Here is a 16103-nt window from a genome sequence, read left to right as displayed (position 1 = left end):
TATGCGGCCTCGCAGCGGCCGACCCTCCGCCCGGCGCCCCGGCCGCCACTCACTGCGCGGGCCGCAGGCCTCCAGGATTTCGCAGCCATTTCCTCCGAGCGCCTCAGAGTGGGCGGGCGGGGTCGACGCCGGCCACCGAGATGCGGGGGGTAGAGGGGCCGCCCGCGCTGAGCGAATAGAAGACGCCGGCCACCGAGACGCGGCGGGTAGAGGAGCCGGCCGCGCCCCGAGCAGCGCCCCCGCGCGGCTGGCGGAGGAAGGAGCCCGGCCCAGGCCCCGCCCCTGCCCTGCGCCGCGCTGTTCCCGAGGCATAGGGCAAAAGCTGAGAGCAGAGGCGGCGCGGGCTCCAGTCGGCTGGCCACCCCGGGCCCCAAAAGGGGCCAGGAAGAGGATGGAGGAGCAAGGCGCATCGCTCCTTTCCCACCAGACTGCGTTCCCAGCTTCTCTGGGACTCGAGCCCGCTCCCCACGGGGCCAAAGAGCTCAGTGCCCGGCCGCCCCCGCCTACTCAACCGGGCACACCTGCCCACGAGGGCGGCAGGGCACTTGCCCATCCCCAAATACTCAACAAACGGGCTTCTGAGGGGAAACACCTGCTACCTTGGGACACTGGACAATGGCCCCCCAAGGGCAGTAACTTCCCGGCCGAGGGCCTTTGTCCCCATCGCTGCCGCTACAGCTCCCTGCTTCCACATTCCTTAGTAGCAGGAACCGCTGGGCAGAAAAGTGCCCTGTGTGCAGTAAAGCTCCACCCGTGACTCTACAGAGGACTGCCAGGTGCTTCCGTGAGAACCAGGGGCCTGGGAACAGGTGTGCTTCTAAATAAACATCTCTGAAGATCACACGGCCTGCCAGGTTTTCAGACTGTCCGTTTTCTTCAAAGGAATCCAACACAGCTTGTTTCTGTTGATGTGATTCCATTAGGACTGCTTCCACGGCTCCTTGCAAGTATAAATTCTGCACTCTTAACATCTTGATTGTCTCCAGGTTTGCTCCAGATGGGTGTATGAGAAGTTCATAAACCAGACAGAGTTGGAACTGGCTTGAACCAGCAGTGTGATCTTTGGTAAGCTGTGTGTAAAATGGGACTCATGCTGGGGTGCAGGGGAAGCTCACAGAAGGCCTCCCTGCAAAGGGCTCCCTAAATGGGAGTCGGAACGGGGAAACCCCACCCAGCCTCTTTAGCTGCAAATCTTTACATGAAGCAAACCCAGCAGTAATGTCTTTCTACAAGGTTTTAACTGGTTTGCAGCTTCGGGCGGGTGCTGGGACTCACGAAAGACACAGAAGACCGGGCTGCCAGTGGAACAGGAGGAAGCTCCGGGTGGAAAGCCCAGTGGACAGAAGGGAAGGCCAGAGGGGAAGGCCAGGCTGTATCACTGCAGTACGGGGGTGGGGGGGCTTAGGAGGGCTCTCGGGCAGCAAAAGAAAGGAAACCGCGCCCCCACCAGCCCTGCAACTGTGCCTCCCTTTCTGATCTCCCAGCAGGAGCTAGCCCCGACCATGAGCCTCCAGGCTCAGGGGCACCTGCCACCTGTGGGAGGAGTCAGGCCCTCGCCCTTCTCCCACCTCTTCAGGTAACTCCAGTTCACCTGTTGTCACTCCTCACAGGAGCTGCTCTTCCCTGGTAAAAAAGGCATTTCTGGAACTTCAGTTTGGATTCTTTTTAGTTGAAGTCTACTAGCTAAGGAATACCTTCTCCTAACAAACTTATACCCAGAGGAACAAACATTAAAAAGGAGTCTCCAGTTGCCTCAGATTCTTTCCTAAATACCCCAAATACACAAAGAAAAATCCCAAAGTTCAGGGGACTGACAACACAAGTAGCTCAGAGGGCAGGAGGGAGCAGGAAGCTAAGTAGGCTTCCAGAACTCAAGGGGGTTTCAGTCTTTAAGAAAATGTATGACTGGTGCATGCCCAACGTGTGTGGACACCAGGTCCTGCCACCAATACCCATGGACAATTTGGAGGAAATTTATAAAAGCAGAAAAGCACATCCGGAAAAGTCAGCAATCCTTTTACAAGACCGCTTCCTGGCGTTCAGCCTCTTCTCACCCCTGAGTTAAAGCCTACTGGCAAGCAGGGTCCTGAGCAGAGCACCCCTCTCCTTGCAGTCAAGTGCACCCCTGAGACAAGGCAAGGTGCGTCTAGGCGAGGTGACAGCCAAGCAGCTTTATTGCTACTCTCATTTGGAATTCAAAGGCAAGCAAGCAAGCCAGCGCCCTCCCAGCAGGCAGGCAGAGAAGGGGGCTGGGTAGTCAAGGTCTAGGGTGGGGCCACTGCCTGGCCCTGGGCAAGGTCCCCAGTGAACCTGAACCCAAACTCAGACCCAGGCCTGGGGCAGAGGAGAGATGCCAGGGAGGAGAGAAGAAGCCAGGGGGCAAAGTCAAGGTGGGACCCCCCTTAGCTCCTCCTCCCTAGCCTCGGCCAGCAGTTTGGAGGAAAACCCGCAGGGTTTCTTCAGAATAGCTACTGCAGGTGCCCTCTGACCCAGGGGTCATGGGCTGCAGGGCTCAGACGTCAGAACAACGCTTGTTACTCCTGCCTTTCAGAGTGGTTCCTGTAACTCTGAGACATCTACTTTTTCCCGTGAGTTTAGTGAAAAGTAAATAAAGTTAACTTCAGAAGAAATATTTTTAAAAGTATAAGGCATAAAAAGTGTATTTCTTTTCTGGTTGGTTTCATCTCTTAGCAGTCTCTAAAGGAACACACCAAATGAAAAAGCCAGAAAAATCAACGCCTTTCACAGATTTTGACAGAAAAGCAGTTTAAGAGTAAAGCAGAAGCACCATTTGGTGTACTAGATCCACCACCGCATCGTGCCCAGATACACCATTTACCCTCATCACACCACAAAGTACGTAACAGGAAAAGGGAGAAACAAGCCCACAGATGTGAACCGAATTCCTAGGGCAGCTGGTGAGCAGGAACCTCCACAGGCTGGGAGAGAACAGTCAACTGAGACGGGAGGGCCCAGGGCAGAGCCGCTGACACCAGTCCTCGCCCGCACCTGGCCTGTGGGGCCTCAGGGGCAGGCACACAGCGACAAATAGCTGTACTGCCTACCATTTAAGAGATTCGTTTTTTCTGAAAGAAAATACTTGAAAAGTGAAAGATAGTTGAAAGTCAGGTCTAACAGTGGCTTTCTGGATTTGTCCAAAAGAGAAAAAAATGTATAAATTCCTGCTCTTGCCTGGGTCACAAAAACAAAATGGTGAAAGTGAGAAGAGTATTTGAAGAAAATACCAACAAAAGTAACACAGGTTGAGCTATTAGGAATTTCTAAAGGATACCCAAAAGGTTTTATTCTGCGGTATCCCTGATTTCAATGAAATCAATACCCATAAATTACCCTTTTCAATACCAAAATAGTTTTGAGTTCCAAATTGAACCAACTGCTTCTGAAATTTAGAAATCCAAGGAGAAATAGGATCTCCCAAATCTGTCTACAGAAGGTAAGAGGACAAGAATGTTGTCTTTTACAACTACACAGAGAAGTGACAAATCTTGGGAGTCTGTCAGACATACAAAGTTTCTCTCGTTCAATGGAAAGTAAAAACATTTAAAAGAGTAAATATAAGAGGATTTTAAAGTCAAAAAAGAAAAATCAATTTGGCGAGTGTTTTTTAAAAGAACGTGTGGGTATCGATTGAAAAAATGCCTCATCTTCATTCAGTGCTTCCATCTCCCAAGTTAGACATATGATCAGAACTGGGCTCACGCAAAAACAAAACCACCAAAACCAACAGAAACCAGAAACCCCTCAAAGCATATACAGATATACAGCTACGCACGGGTACGCTATAGGCGTTTATATATACACGTGCGTGTGTCTGTATGGATCTCCGATGTGTGCATCAGAGCCCTAACCAGCCAGGTGTGAAGGGAGGGGTCAAATTCAGCAGAGACGGTCTGCGAGCAGCACACTGACTGGTAGCCTTGTGAGCATGCTGCCTGTGCCCCTCCGTCCGGCCCCCACCCCACCCCAAGCGTTTCAGGTGGCACCGTGCTGGACTCAATTTACGTTACAACCTCTGCAGGAGTTAAAAGGTCAAGAAAACTATTACTCTAAAATATTACTTTACCCATCCAAAGAAACTTATGACGAAACCAGTGCTTTCTGATTTAGTGATATAATCGAGAAAGGGAAATACAATCCCGCAAGGAGGGGGAAGGCGACCATCTCAGACCCCATTATACGTGCTTCACAGGGTCTTGAATACATGCAGCAGAACTAAACAGTAACAACAGTCTTCCTTACTCCTTCCAACAGCTTCACAGAGAAACTGAAGACAAGATACCGTGTGAAGCTAAGGCTATGGGAACTGACTTTTTGGAGTTTACTGCCCACTTGTGGTAACGATTCCGAGCAGCAACAACCAATCAGCTTATACCTTACCCTGAAGAATCAGAGTTGATTTGCCAAATCCCCTGGAAAGCAGAGCTCCAGCATGTAGGGGTTTGATTTTATGCTTTGAGCGTATGAGAATAAGACAGAAACGCCCTCCAAAATACTGCAATTCTGTAAAACATGACTGATACCCAGGTTGTTGAACAGTCCAGGATTTTATTAAAGAAGCACTGTGTATTTTATTCTCAAAACGCATTTCCTTTTTATTTATTTATTTATTTATTTATTTATTGGCAGTACGCGGGCCTCTCACTGTTGCGGCCTCTCCCATTGCAGAGCACAGGCTCCGGACACACAGGCTCAGCGGCCATGGCTCACGGGCCCAGCCGCTCCACAGCACGTGGGATCTTCCCGGGCGGGGGCACGAACCCGAAAACATGACTGATACCCAGGTTGTTGAACAGTCCAGGATTTTATTAAAGAAGCACTGTGTATTTTATTCTCAAAACGCATTTCCTTTTTATTTATTTATTTATTTATTTATTTATTGGCAGTACGCGGGCCTCTCACTGTTGCGGCCTCTCCCATTGCAGAGCACAGGCTCCGGACACACAGGCTCAGCGGCCATGGCTCACGGGCCCAGCCGCTCCACAGCACGTGGGATCTTCCCGGGCCGGGGCACGAACCCACGTCCCTTGCATCGGCAGGCGGACTCTCAACCACTGCGCCACCAGGGAAGCCCTGCGTTTCCTTTTTTAAAAACTCTTGCCTGCTCTTTTAAAACTAATAAACCTTAACATCTCTCTTTAAAGAACTGCTGATCTGTGAATCACTACCTTGTACATCTGGAACATATAATATTGTACATCAACTATACCTCAATTAAAAAATAAAAAAAGAAAAGAAAACCAATTACAAAGAGAGGAAAAAAAGAACTGTTACTCTGTCAGAATGAAACTCTCCATCAGGGCTTGGAGAAGAGCAGAAGCTCTGGGCCCCTGCCTTCCCATCGCCAAGTCAGTCAACCACCCCAGGAGGCTGAAATCTTGGTCAACCTGCTCACTGCCCCAGATGATGACCAACGTGGCCCTGCACCCCCAGCTGCTTCCTGCTCCCCGCTCCCCTGTTGCATGCGGGTGTCTTCAGGGCTCGGCCCAGGCCGTCTCTCTCTTCACTGCATACTCTTCATCCAGGGCCTCACGCCCACCTGGCCACGTGGCTGTCCTTTACCGTCCACTCGTCTGTTCCCCTAACCTCTCCACTAGATGCCTCAAACGCACCGCAAAGCCTAAGGCATGCGAAACGAGCTCCTGACTTCTGAGCTCCCCGCTGATCCCAGCCCTCCTCTGGTGTCCCCATTCAGTGGCGGCCCGGCCCTGGGAACCCAAAGGCACAAGCCCGAAGCCCAGGGTTTTCTCCGACACACCGGCCTCCCCCTCAGCCATCGAACCCCATGGCTTTAGCGTTTCCCGTGACCAAGTCCACCTGTGAGCTCCTCTGCACACGTGCTGCAGGGCCCTAGGCGCCTCTCAGTGTTGGACACCCCACCCCCTCTCAGCTCACCGCGATCTGACATCTTCCGCCTTCACCGGCTCACCGAACTTCTTGCCCTGTCACAAGGGCAGCTTTTGGTGAATGTCAAGTGGCCCGCCCCAGCCAGTGGCTCTGCTGGAAGCTGCACCCTGAGGCTCCTGGAAAGCCCGGCAGCAGCGCTCTGGCCCTTCCTCCCCGCTCCTCCTCTCCACGGACTTCCTCCAAGTAATACGTTTACGGACTCTCACGAGGTGTCACCAAGAAATCTGCACTTCCAGCCTCATCGTTCCCTCCAGCGTTCCATGGTCCACCCTGGGACCCTAACCACCCCTCCCCTCCTCCCATCTCATTCCTCACCCTGCAGGCTCTTCCTCAGTTGGCGCCACCATCGACCCCACCAACCAGGCTACACATCCAAGCGCCATTCTCGACTTCTCCCTCTGCTCTCACTCCACTGGAACTAACTTCCCGTCCTTTGTCCTTTTTTGCTGAGACTGCTTCTAGCGAAGGTCCTCACCCTCACTCATCTATTCCTTCACATTCTCAGCAAGTATCTACAGAACCCCTGCCACATACTAGCCACTTCAGCGCTTATGGAGGTCATGTGTTGGTGGTGGTGAACTGTGACACACTAACAGGCATCAGTGACATAGCACGGTGTGCTGAAGGCAATGAAGGAATCGTTTAGGGACCACATGAACACGAAGGGGTGGCACGACATCCTGCTTGTCGGGATGGTGTCCCCACTCCCAGGAGCTGGCCTCAGGAGTGCTGCACGCAGACCCAGCTCCTGAGGGTCCAGAGGTGAGAGACCCTGGTGAGTCCAGAGTCAGGGTAGGAGTGGTGAGGCTTTCAGCTGTGCTCACTCTACACAGGCAACTGGAGAGTTGCCGATGGGTGTGAAGAGGGGGCCAGGGACAAAGAGAGATGATCCTGCCTGAAGTGTGGGTTTCAAAAAGCAGCCAGTATCTAAGACAGAATTCAGGCTGTGCAGGACCACTTCTGGGGGTGACGGGCCATTAACCTATGACCCGCACAGAAGGTGCAGATGAACCTTCTTTAAACCCTCTAGCTTCTTAGGGCACCAGATTTTTGCTCATGCACCCTTGAAAAGAATTTTTAAAATCTGCACCCCCTCTCCCATTATAAAGTTGACATCTAAAGTTGTTTATAGGGTTAAGTACTTGAAAAGGATGTAATTACAGACGTATACTGCATTTGCGTCTGCGTTTCAAATAGATTTGGTCAAAGCTCTGGACCTGCAGATTTAGCTCATTTGACTAACCCTAATGGAAAATACCCACAATTAGTCGTCACTGTCAAACCTATTTGCCAAATTCCACTTACTTTCTGCAATAAGTCCCATACCACTTCCACGTTATTTAGTTCATTCCCCAGCAATCACAGGAAACCAACTAACCCCCGAATTCTAACTCAGGAGGACACCGGACTTCATCCGATGGAGTAAAGGGCTGCCCCTCAGTTTCCTTCCTGAAGGGTTCCAGAATCTTTTAACTTTACTCTCCAGAAACAGCAAAACGAGACCCTGATCTGAAGGAGTCTGCACTCTTCTGCAGTAGACGGACAGTAATAACCAAATAAACGCGCAAATGACTTTCTGCGTCTCCGCGACCACCAGGTCCCGGCCGCGGCGCAGGGAGACCCTCCGTTCTCCGGACAGCTACCGCAGCACCTCGGGGCCCCTGTCGCACAGGCCTGCAGTCCCCGCCCAACCCGAGCGCGGCTTAGGGACCACGGGCTGTAAAGACCACAGGGCTCCAGGCCGCAGGGGTCACAGGCAGGAAAGACCACCCGGCACCGCGCTGGTAAGACCGCCGGGCCTGGGATCACGCGCGGGAAAAACCACTAGGCCCCGCGCCGCAGGGACCACCGGCGGAAAAGGCCCCCGGGCCCCCGGGCCCCCGGGAGGTTCCCCGAAGGCAGGCCCGTCCGGGTTGACTCAGGCGGCAGCGAGCGGGTGCGCGCTCCCCGCCGCGGTCGCGTGCCCGGGAACCTGCCCCAACCGTCGGAACCGAGAGCTCCCGCCGGCCGAGTTCGGGAGGCTCCTCCCGGGCCTGCGCGAAGGCGAGCACCGGGTTGGCAAGGACCCAGCCTCTGGGCTGCGCGGAGCACCGGCGCCTGTCCCCCCTTCCCGCCCCATGCCCTCGGGCTCACACAAACGACTGGAGGGACGCTGGGACCTTAGCCTCCGACTCAGTCCAGATGTCGCCGTCCCGGCTCGAAGTTCCCCCACAGCGACGCCTCCACAGCGGCCATCTTATCCACAGGCGGCCACCGCCTTTTGACTCTCGCGCCAATCCGTAGAGCCAGGGCGCCGTGAGAGGAGTTCTGCGCAAGGACGGAAGCTGGAGTCCCGCGCTTCCGGGCGACCCGCACCCTCGCGAGAGCCCTTGATTGGCTGTCGGTTTGCAATCTCGCGATTTCGCGGGAAGTGGCTGAGGGGGCGGCCGCCGGTGCGTCTGCCCTCCCGTTCCCCGCCTCCGCCGCGGCCCCCGCCTCTGCCTCCCCCTCCCCGGCGCCGCCGCCGCCCCCTTCCCGCCCGGGCCGGCACCCCGAGCGGCCGCGGAGACCGCGCAGCGCGGCAGGCGGGATCCTCACGGTAAGATGGCCGCGGCGGGCCCAGGCAGTCGGGCGGAGCGTCCCCGCGGGAGCGCGGCGAAGCGGGGCGGGGAGGCGGGGGGCCAGGCAGGGGCCGGGGCCGGGGAGGGGTCGAGGCGGCCCGGGAAGGGGGCGGGCCGGGCCGCGGGGATACGCCGACCGGCCGACCGCGCCGGGGGGCCTTCCGGGGTTGGGGGTCCGAGCAGGTGTCCTCGGGCCGCGTTGTCCGGGGAGGCGGCGCCCTCGGGGTTTGCAGGTCCAAATGTCCCCTTCTCCTAAGGCGGCGGAGCCCGAGCGCCGAGACTCGGTGTTTGTTGTTAACGAAGTGCGTTTCGAGGGAGGTCTGCACATTCCGAGGCGGCGCCTGCTAGGAGGTGATAGTTCTCGACACGTCGCACAGGTGTCTCTGCGACGGGAACCGTTTCCACCCGGAACCGCGTCCGAGCAGAGGCTGAGCTGCAGAGGCCGGACGTTGCTCTTGCGAGCAAGTGTTCCTCGCCGTCCGCAATGGGATGTTAAATTATGTCTGTGGGATTTTTAACTGCTGAGTTCTTCCTGCACAAAACAGAATGGGACAGTTTCCAAAGTTGTTACTTTTTCAAACGTCGCTCTGTCGTCCAGGACTGAGAATTTGAACTGAGTGAGTTACACCACTGGCCCGTAGCTTAGAGAGATGGGTCCTTGGGTGAGGGACAGCACCTCTTGATTGTGTCTTAGGACAAGTGTTCTTCTGCGGATCAGAGTTGGGCATGGCATCCCCCACGGACCGAGAACTTTGTCTTGTACCCCTTTGCTTCCCCACCTACACTCTCTCCCTGGGTGATCTTTGGCGAACTCTTGGCTTTAAGTCATTTTGTGGCGGATGTTTCCCTAATTGTTTCCAGCGCTGAGCTCAGGACCTGTAATCCAGGTGCCTGCTTGACTTCTCCAGCTGTGGGTCTGATAGCCCAAACTTGCCCGGCTCCTCAGACCTGTTCCTCTCCTCATTTGTGGCTCCATCCTGCAAGGTCTCAAGCTTGAAACCCCACCATGGTCCCTGAGTCTTCCATTCTTTTATCCTTCCACGCTGGGTCCAGCAGCAAGGCCCACTGGCTCTGTCCACAGAGTCTTGATGGGCTGTGCTCTGTGGCTCTTCTGCTGCCGTCCTCTCTTGTTTGGGTGGCTCCTCACTGGTATTCCTGCTCAGCTCTCACCACCCCACGGTCATCCCATGTCCACTGGGCAACCAGAGCTGTCTTAATTTTTTTTTTTAGTTGGCTTGGCATGTGCTTTGCTATGTATAAAGTAACATCCACAACGTCTATGTCAGTTACAAAGGATAAAACTGACGTGGACAGTGGTGGGCTCACCACCCATCGTGAGAGCCCAGCTGGTGCTCCCAGGGCCCCCTTTCCTTGGTAACCATCTTCTGAGTTTCATGTTTCATGCCCTTACTTAAAAGAGTGGCAAAACGGTTTTGCTACGAATGTATGAATGTATTTACTGCCAAGCAAACATTGTACAGCTTGTCTTGTTTTTGTTCTTTACAAACCGCCGCACTGGGGTCTCCGCTGTGAATTGCTCTGTTCGTCCAGCTGGTTTCTAAGTCTCCCATGTGGTCACATTCATTTATTTTACCTGCTTTAGTAAATCCTGTTCCGTGGATACAGTCACAGTCCCTTCTCAGTAGTTCTAAAATCCATATAACTCTGAAAACCAAAAGTTTTTGGTTTTCTTTTTAATCTATTTGATGGCAAAACCTCACCTGGCAAAGGCTGTGTAGTAGCTTCTGTTCCACTTGGTATGAGGCCTCATACGTTTCACTGAAGGAATCACATCTGATTGTGGTGTGCTGCCCCACCACAGAGGATGGCGTCGGACACGTGGGAGAATGTGCAGATAGTCCTTGTACAGCCTGAACAGTTCTGAAGTCGGAAACCGACCTGCCCCAGGGTTTTGGTCCTATGGGACTGTGGTCCTGTGAATCATAGTCCATTTGTCTGTGCCGCTATTGGCTGAACATCCGGGTGGATGGCTTCCATGTTGTCGCCATGCTGAGCAGTGTCTCTGTGGACAGACTCGTCTGGGTCTGGGTCTCAGTGTCCAGGAGTAGAGGAACCGGCTGTGAGGGGCTCACGTGCGCAGCCTTGCTAAGCGATGCCAAGTGTTTTTGCTGTGCCGTCCGTTCTGACCGCAGGGTAAAGGGGTTCAGGAGAACTCCATGTCTTTGTGGACACTTGGTGTTGTCAGACCGCTTCATTTTTGTCAGTCTGGAGGGTGTGTGATGTGGACTTCTCTTGAGCACACACATCGCGGCACGCGATTCTTCAGCCCGTACCTCTCGTGGGGAGTCCAGCTAGGTCCCCCTTGTCCTGTAGGGCCTTAATCGGACCCCAGCCGACCCTTGACCTCCTGGTCCTAAGACCCTTGGCTCTTCCTCACGTTCATCCTACCTTCCGAACACCCCAACCATCTCTTTGGTCCCTGAATCTGTGTTTGAGTCTCACGCCCTTTGCATGCGCTGTTTTCCACATTTTAAGTATCTTCCCACTCTCCCTCTCTTACTTCCTGCTCTGTCGCCGTGTTTATGTCTGAAATGATCGTAATTGTCGTAGAATTCTTCACCGATTCTTAAAATATTACCTTTTTTCCCTGTAGAAATAAATCAGAATGAGTTATACAGAAAAACCCGATGAAATCACAAAGGATGAGTGGATGGAAAAGCTCAATAACTTACACGTCCAGCGAGCAGACATGAACCGTCTCATCATGAACTACTTGGTCACAGGTAAAGGGTGTGACGAGGGTGCTGCCCCTTGGACATCCTTATCCCTTTCTGTGCACACAGTCAGGACTTACTGAAGTTTTGTGGTGCACTTGTGTTCAGGCGTCATGAAAATGCAGTGTTCTTTTGATAAACTTGTAGTTACGGATTTAAAGAGATATCCTCTTCCGGAGATGAGATCACGATTCTGGGTCTCTGAGACCTAAGGAAAAAACCTGTTTCTTGGCCTTTGACATTTTTGCAGTTGATCAGCATAATTAAGAAAGTGCTGAAGCACGTTTAAAACCCAAGTAATTAATCTCTTCTGGCCAGTCTGGTAAATGATACTGGACTGTTTCTAGAAGGTGTGTCCAACTCAAGAAAGGGGGAAGGGCACACGGAAGGAAACGCACATGCTCTGCGGCTAACACTCAGTCCTCCTTGACACTGGGAAGCAAAAGGGTAACTCTGTACGTGGTGAGAAAACCCACATGTTTCCAGAAAGTGAGTCTCCTTCCTGTGAGTTCCCAGTGGCCACCACCCCTCCTATCAGTCTCTGATGTTGAAGAGAATTGTAAACTCACTAAGAGTGGGAGTAGCCAGGGCCTTGCAGGCTGAGAGGGCCTTGCTTCCCCTGGAGCAGGTCGGCAGCTTCTCTGCACTGGACCTGGACCGCAGCCCTCCACCAGGGGCCACACCGGCACGTGGGACCTCAGCATCCATCCTCACCTGGCTGGGAGGTCAGAGCATTTGGGGTGTGGGGGGAAGGAAATGAAGTAACTGATAAGGCACAAAGGTATCAAACCTGAATCCCCAAGAGAGTGCAGTTGTATCCAAGGTTTTTTATTCAAGGCGGATGGGCTTTCTGGAGACAAAAGGGCTTTGCGTTGATGTCTTGCTGACCTTCCGAGCAGTGAGGATGGTTTTCATTTCCAGAGGGCTTTAAGGAAGCAGCAGAGAAGTTTCGGATGGAATCTGGGATTGAACCTAGTGTTGATCTAGAAACACTCGACGAGCGAATCAAAATCCGGGAGATGATACTGGAAGGCCAGATTCCCGAGGCAATCGCACTGGTCAACAGCCTCCACCCGGAGCTTCTGGACACAAACCGCTATCTTTACTTCCACCTACAAGTGAGTCTGGTTTACGGACGCTTGACAAATTAAGGTTATTTATGGGATTCAGAAGTAACGAGGCTAATTCGCCTTAATAGAACGTTGCTTTAATTGACGTGGGGAAGGGGTTAGGGTTAGCTGTTCTTCTGTGTATCTCAGAAGCTGTTTCTTGCTTTAAAAATGCAAATGTAATAACTCGGAGTTGCTAGACAGCTCTGTCTTTTGGGGGGCCCTTTCCATGAGAAGCAGGCGCGGCCACGGGGGTGTCACTGGCCAGGTGGCCAGGCGCCTGGCACTCACCCCGTCTGCCTGGCCCCCGACCAGCAACAGCACCTGATTGAGCTGATCCGCCAGCGGGAGACGGAGGCGGCGCTGGAGTTCGCACAGACCCAGCTGGCCGAGCAGGGCGAGGAGAGCCGGGAGTGCCTGACCGAGATGGAGCGCACGCTGGCCCTGCTGGCCTTCGACAACCCCGAGGACTCGCCCTTCGGAGACCTGCTCAACATGATGCAGAGGCAGAAGGTGGGCGCCAGGCGGGTAGGGGGCTTCCGTCTGCATCCTCCACAGATGTTCACGGGATTTCCAAAGAAACGGGGCGGTGGGTGGGTGGTGTCGAACGGGACAGCGTTTCTGGCTGGGACACTGCTGGGAGGGCATCAGCTGTTCCCTAGCCAAGACTTCCGTCGGGTCACACTGGGAGCCCAGGGCGTCACAACTGTTACACAACAGTCAAACCTCTTTGCCCATTTTTCTTACTTATTTGAGCCTTCTTCCTGTATAGCTGGAGACTCGTAGGAACAGGTGTTTCAAGTACCTTTTGATTAAGAGCCCACACTTGCTTTGGACACTTGCGCTCCCTGTCACAGCCTCTGTGTCCCCGCCGGCATGGTGGCTTCCCCGCCACACTCCGCTCCCCTGGAACGAGGGTGTCCTTGGGGTCCACCTCAGGTGTCGTCCTGGGGCTCATTAGGATGGAACCGGTCCCACCCCCTCCCTGGTCTGCCCTCTCTGCCAGTCCCCTCGTGCCCAGCTCCTGGTATGTCACTGCCGTCCAGGCCGGATGTGATATCTGCTGACCACACCGTGAGCTCCTCTGGACAAGTAGTGTGCTTTACACTGACACTCTGGACAAGTAGTGTGCTTTAGCCTGACAGTCACAGGCTTTGTGTTTGTTAAATAAGTAACCAGCTCCTCACATAAAATTGGTTTCCAAGATGCATGAAACGCATCTTATGATGGACCCTTTTTGCGGGGGCTCTGCGTGTGTGGTGGTTTTTATTGGCTGCCTTTATCTTCTAGGTGTGGAGTGAAGTGAACCAAGCTGTCCTGGATTATGAAAATCGTGAGTCAACACCCAAGCTGGCAAAATTACTGAAACTGCTCCTTTGGGCTCAGAATGAGCTGGACCAGAAGAAAGTCAAATATCCCAAAATGACCGACCTCAGCAAGGGTGTGATCGAGGAGCCCAAGTAGAGCCTGGGCAGGGCCCCATCTCACCGCCGGGCTGGCAGAGCACCGTCTGGGACGGAAGCTTTTTATGGCAGCAGAGAACTCTTTCCTCCCCCCTTTTACTTTTTTTTTTTTGACCCAGAATCTTTTTGAAAGGGAAAAGTAGCCCTTTTAAGTGCTGGAGAACGTGCGGTGAAAGACACCGTCTCCTCCGGAAGGCTGGCGAGGACCACAGCATGGCCTGACCTCAGTGCTCTGGGCGTCTCGGCTCCCAAGGCGCCGCATCTTAGGGACACTGGTCCACCCCGCGGCCGCCACCCGGAGCACTGGGGCAGCACTGATGGCCGTCTTGCTCTCTGTTTGTGTCTAGGCAGACAGTGCATCTTCATCTTCCCACGTCTCGGCTGGCCTTCGTGTAGAAGTGTTTCCTTCCCCTCTTGGTTTTTGGTTTGTTTTCGTTTTTTCATAGGAAAGACTGTATAAATTTGTAAATCCCAATTCAAAGACTTCTTCTGTGTGCGGGTCCTGAGTTTGATTTTTTTCCCTTTTGGTCTGGGTTGTGTGGCTTTGGGGGAGATAAGTGCGTGCGTGCGTGTGTATATGAGGGGCGGGCTGTGTGTTTTTTAAATTTTTAAATATATATTTTGGTGCTGTACGTGGTGAGAGACTTTCCTAGTGGATCAATGAACCATCTCTCCTGGGCAGTTATGTTAAAAATAAAGGTTTCTCTTTAATTTCAAGAATGACCAAAATGGTCTCTCAAAAGTTTTAATCATCTCCAGCACACCTTTTGCTTCTGGGGCTGGCTTCCCCATGTGACGGCAGTGACGCTGTCTAGTATCTGCAGCTGGAGAGACGGGTGACTGCACCGCGGCGTGTGCCGTGGCGTGTGCCGTGGCGCGGTGGGCTCTGTCACCTGTACTTCAGCATCTCTCACGCTGTCAGCCAGTTCTGTGCCTGTCCTGCTTCTGTGCCCTCACATCTGTCCCCTGCCCAGCACCCAGTGCGGTTGGTCATACCCAAATGCAGGCTCGGGTGTTGGGGCTTGTGGCAGGTGGCCCGGGGCGCCGGTGCTGGAAGGGGTTTTGTGGATTGTTGCAGAGCTGCTGGCCCCTGGGCGAGGCTGGTGGAGGTGGCGGTGGAGGGGGCCCCAGCACACAGAGCTCTTGGGGCTGGTGGCTCCTGTGCGTCCTCTGGTGGGAGTGCCCACGTGGCTGAGACTCAGTTCTCCCTCGTCTGAGCCCTTGTGCAGGGTGGGCTGTGCTGGCACCCGGGCTCAATGGAGAGAAAATGCCATTAGCAGCTGAATCTGGGGAGCCTGTGGGCCTGGATGCATAGTGAAGCAGGTCCTCAGGGACCCCCGCCGAGTGTTTGTCCTGAAGCATCTGTGGCACCAGCTCTTCCCTCCACTTACCACTCACTTTCGACCTGCACTTGAGTCTGCAGGGTCACTGGTTTTCAGTGGGTACAGCTTCAGGCAGGATTTTCCTTCCCCAGGTGGTTGTGTAATTCAGTCACGGGTGCAAAGGCAAATAGACCACTCAGGCCCTAGACTGGCCCTTCATGCTGCCCTTTGGACCTTGTGAGGGTTGGGGGGGTGTCCTTTCCTTACCCCCAGAAGTGATGAGTTTCACCTCTCTCGGTCGTCAGCCTCAGGTGTGACCTCTCCATACGATCGTTTCCTCTGAGGTTTGAGGATAAAAATAAGTTAGGGAGAAAGGGGGTTTTAATCTTCAGGTAATTAAGGCTTAATACAGCAGAAGCTGGAAGAAAAATATTAGGGCAGTAGACATAAAACTACATTTTTTAAAAAGCATCCTTTATTATTAGTGTATATAAGATTGTTTATGTGAATAATTAATATATAATCAATTTGAAATATTTTTCAAAGGAGAGGGTTTGAGATGTACAGTAATGGGCAAGAATCATCCATAAACTGTCGGGACTTGAATGGGGTTTGTCACGTGCATGAAATGGTAAATGCTTATGAGAAGTGTTGCTATTTTATTCACCAGTTCAGCCAGTGAGTGACTTGATCAGCCAGTGCTAAAACCTGTGTGAGCTGGGTGCTGGCCAGACTCGGAGAATTCAGATGTTACTCTTCAGCTCTTTACCTTTGTTTAAGGGGTTTAGTTCCTTCCCCATGGGCTGGAAATCTTCAAGGGGGTGGCTTTGCAGACTTCTCTGTTTCCTCTTTTTCGCAGTCTCTCTTTTTTCAGCAAGCAAACTACCTTAAGCCATTTCAAGATAATGAGCATTAAGTATGCTGATTTTTCTGCTTCGTCTCATTTGGA

At 53.2% G+C, this 16103-nt stretch overlaps 1 protein-coding gene across 1 annotated transcript; it reads left to right on the top strand.

Annotated features, from left to right (window-relative positions):
* The first annotated feature begins 8441 nt into the window (after positions 1–8441).
* On the top strand, positions 8442–14464 carry GID8 (GID complex subunit 8 homolog). Its single transcript, XM_007462252.1, has 5 exons — positions 8442–8503; positions 11140–11269; positions 12182–12378; positions 12685–12882; positions 13660–14464. The coding sequence occupies exons 2-5, from the start codon at positions 11152–11154 to the stop codon at positions 13831–13833; spliced, it is 687 nt and encodes a 228-aa protein (XP_007462314.1). The 5' UTR covers positions 8442–8503; positions 11140–11151; the 3' UTR covers positions 13834–14464.
* Positions 14465–16103: the final 1639 nt, after the last annotated feature.

This window comes from Lipotes vexillifer, unplaced genomic scaffold, assembly GCF_000442215.2.
Source record: "Lipotes vexillifer unplaced genomic scaffold, Lipotes_vexillifer_v1.1 scaffold1798, whole genome shotgun sequence".
Lineage (NCBI taxonomy): Eukaryota > Metazoa > Chordata > Mammalia > Artiodactyla > Lipotidae > Lipotes > Lipotes vexillifer.
The sequence above is the reverse complement of the archived record's forward strand: the minus strand, read 5'-3'. Positions and strand labels throughout refer to the sequence as shown.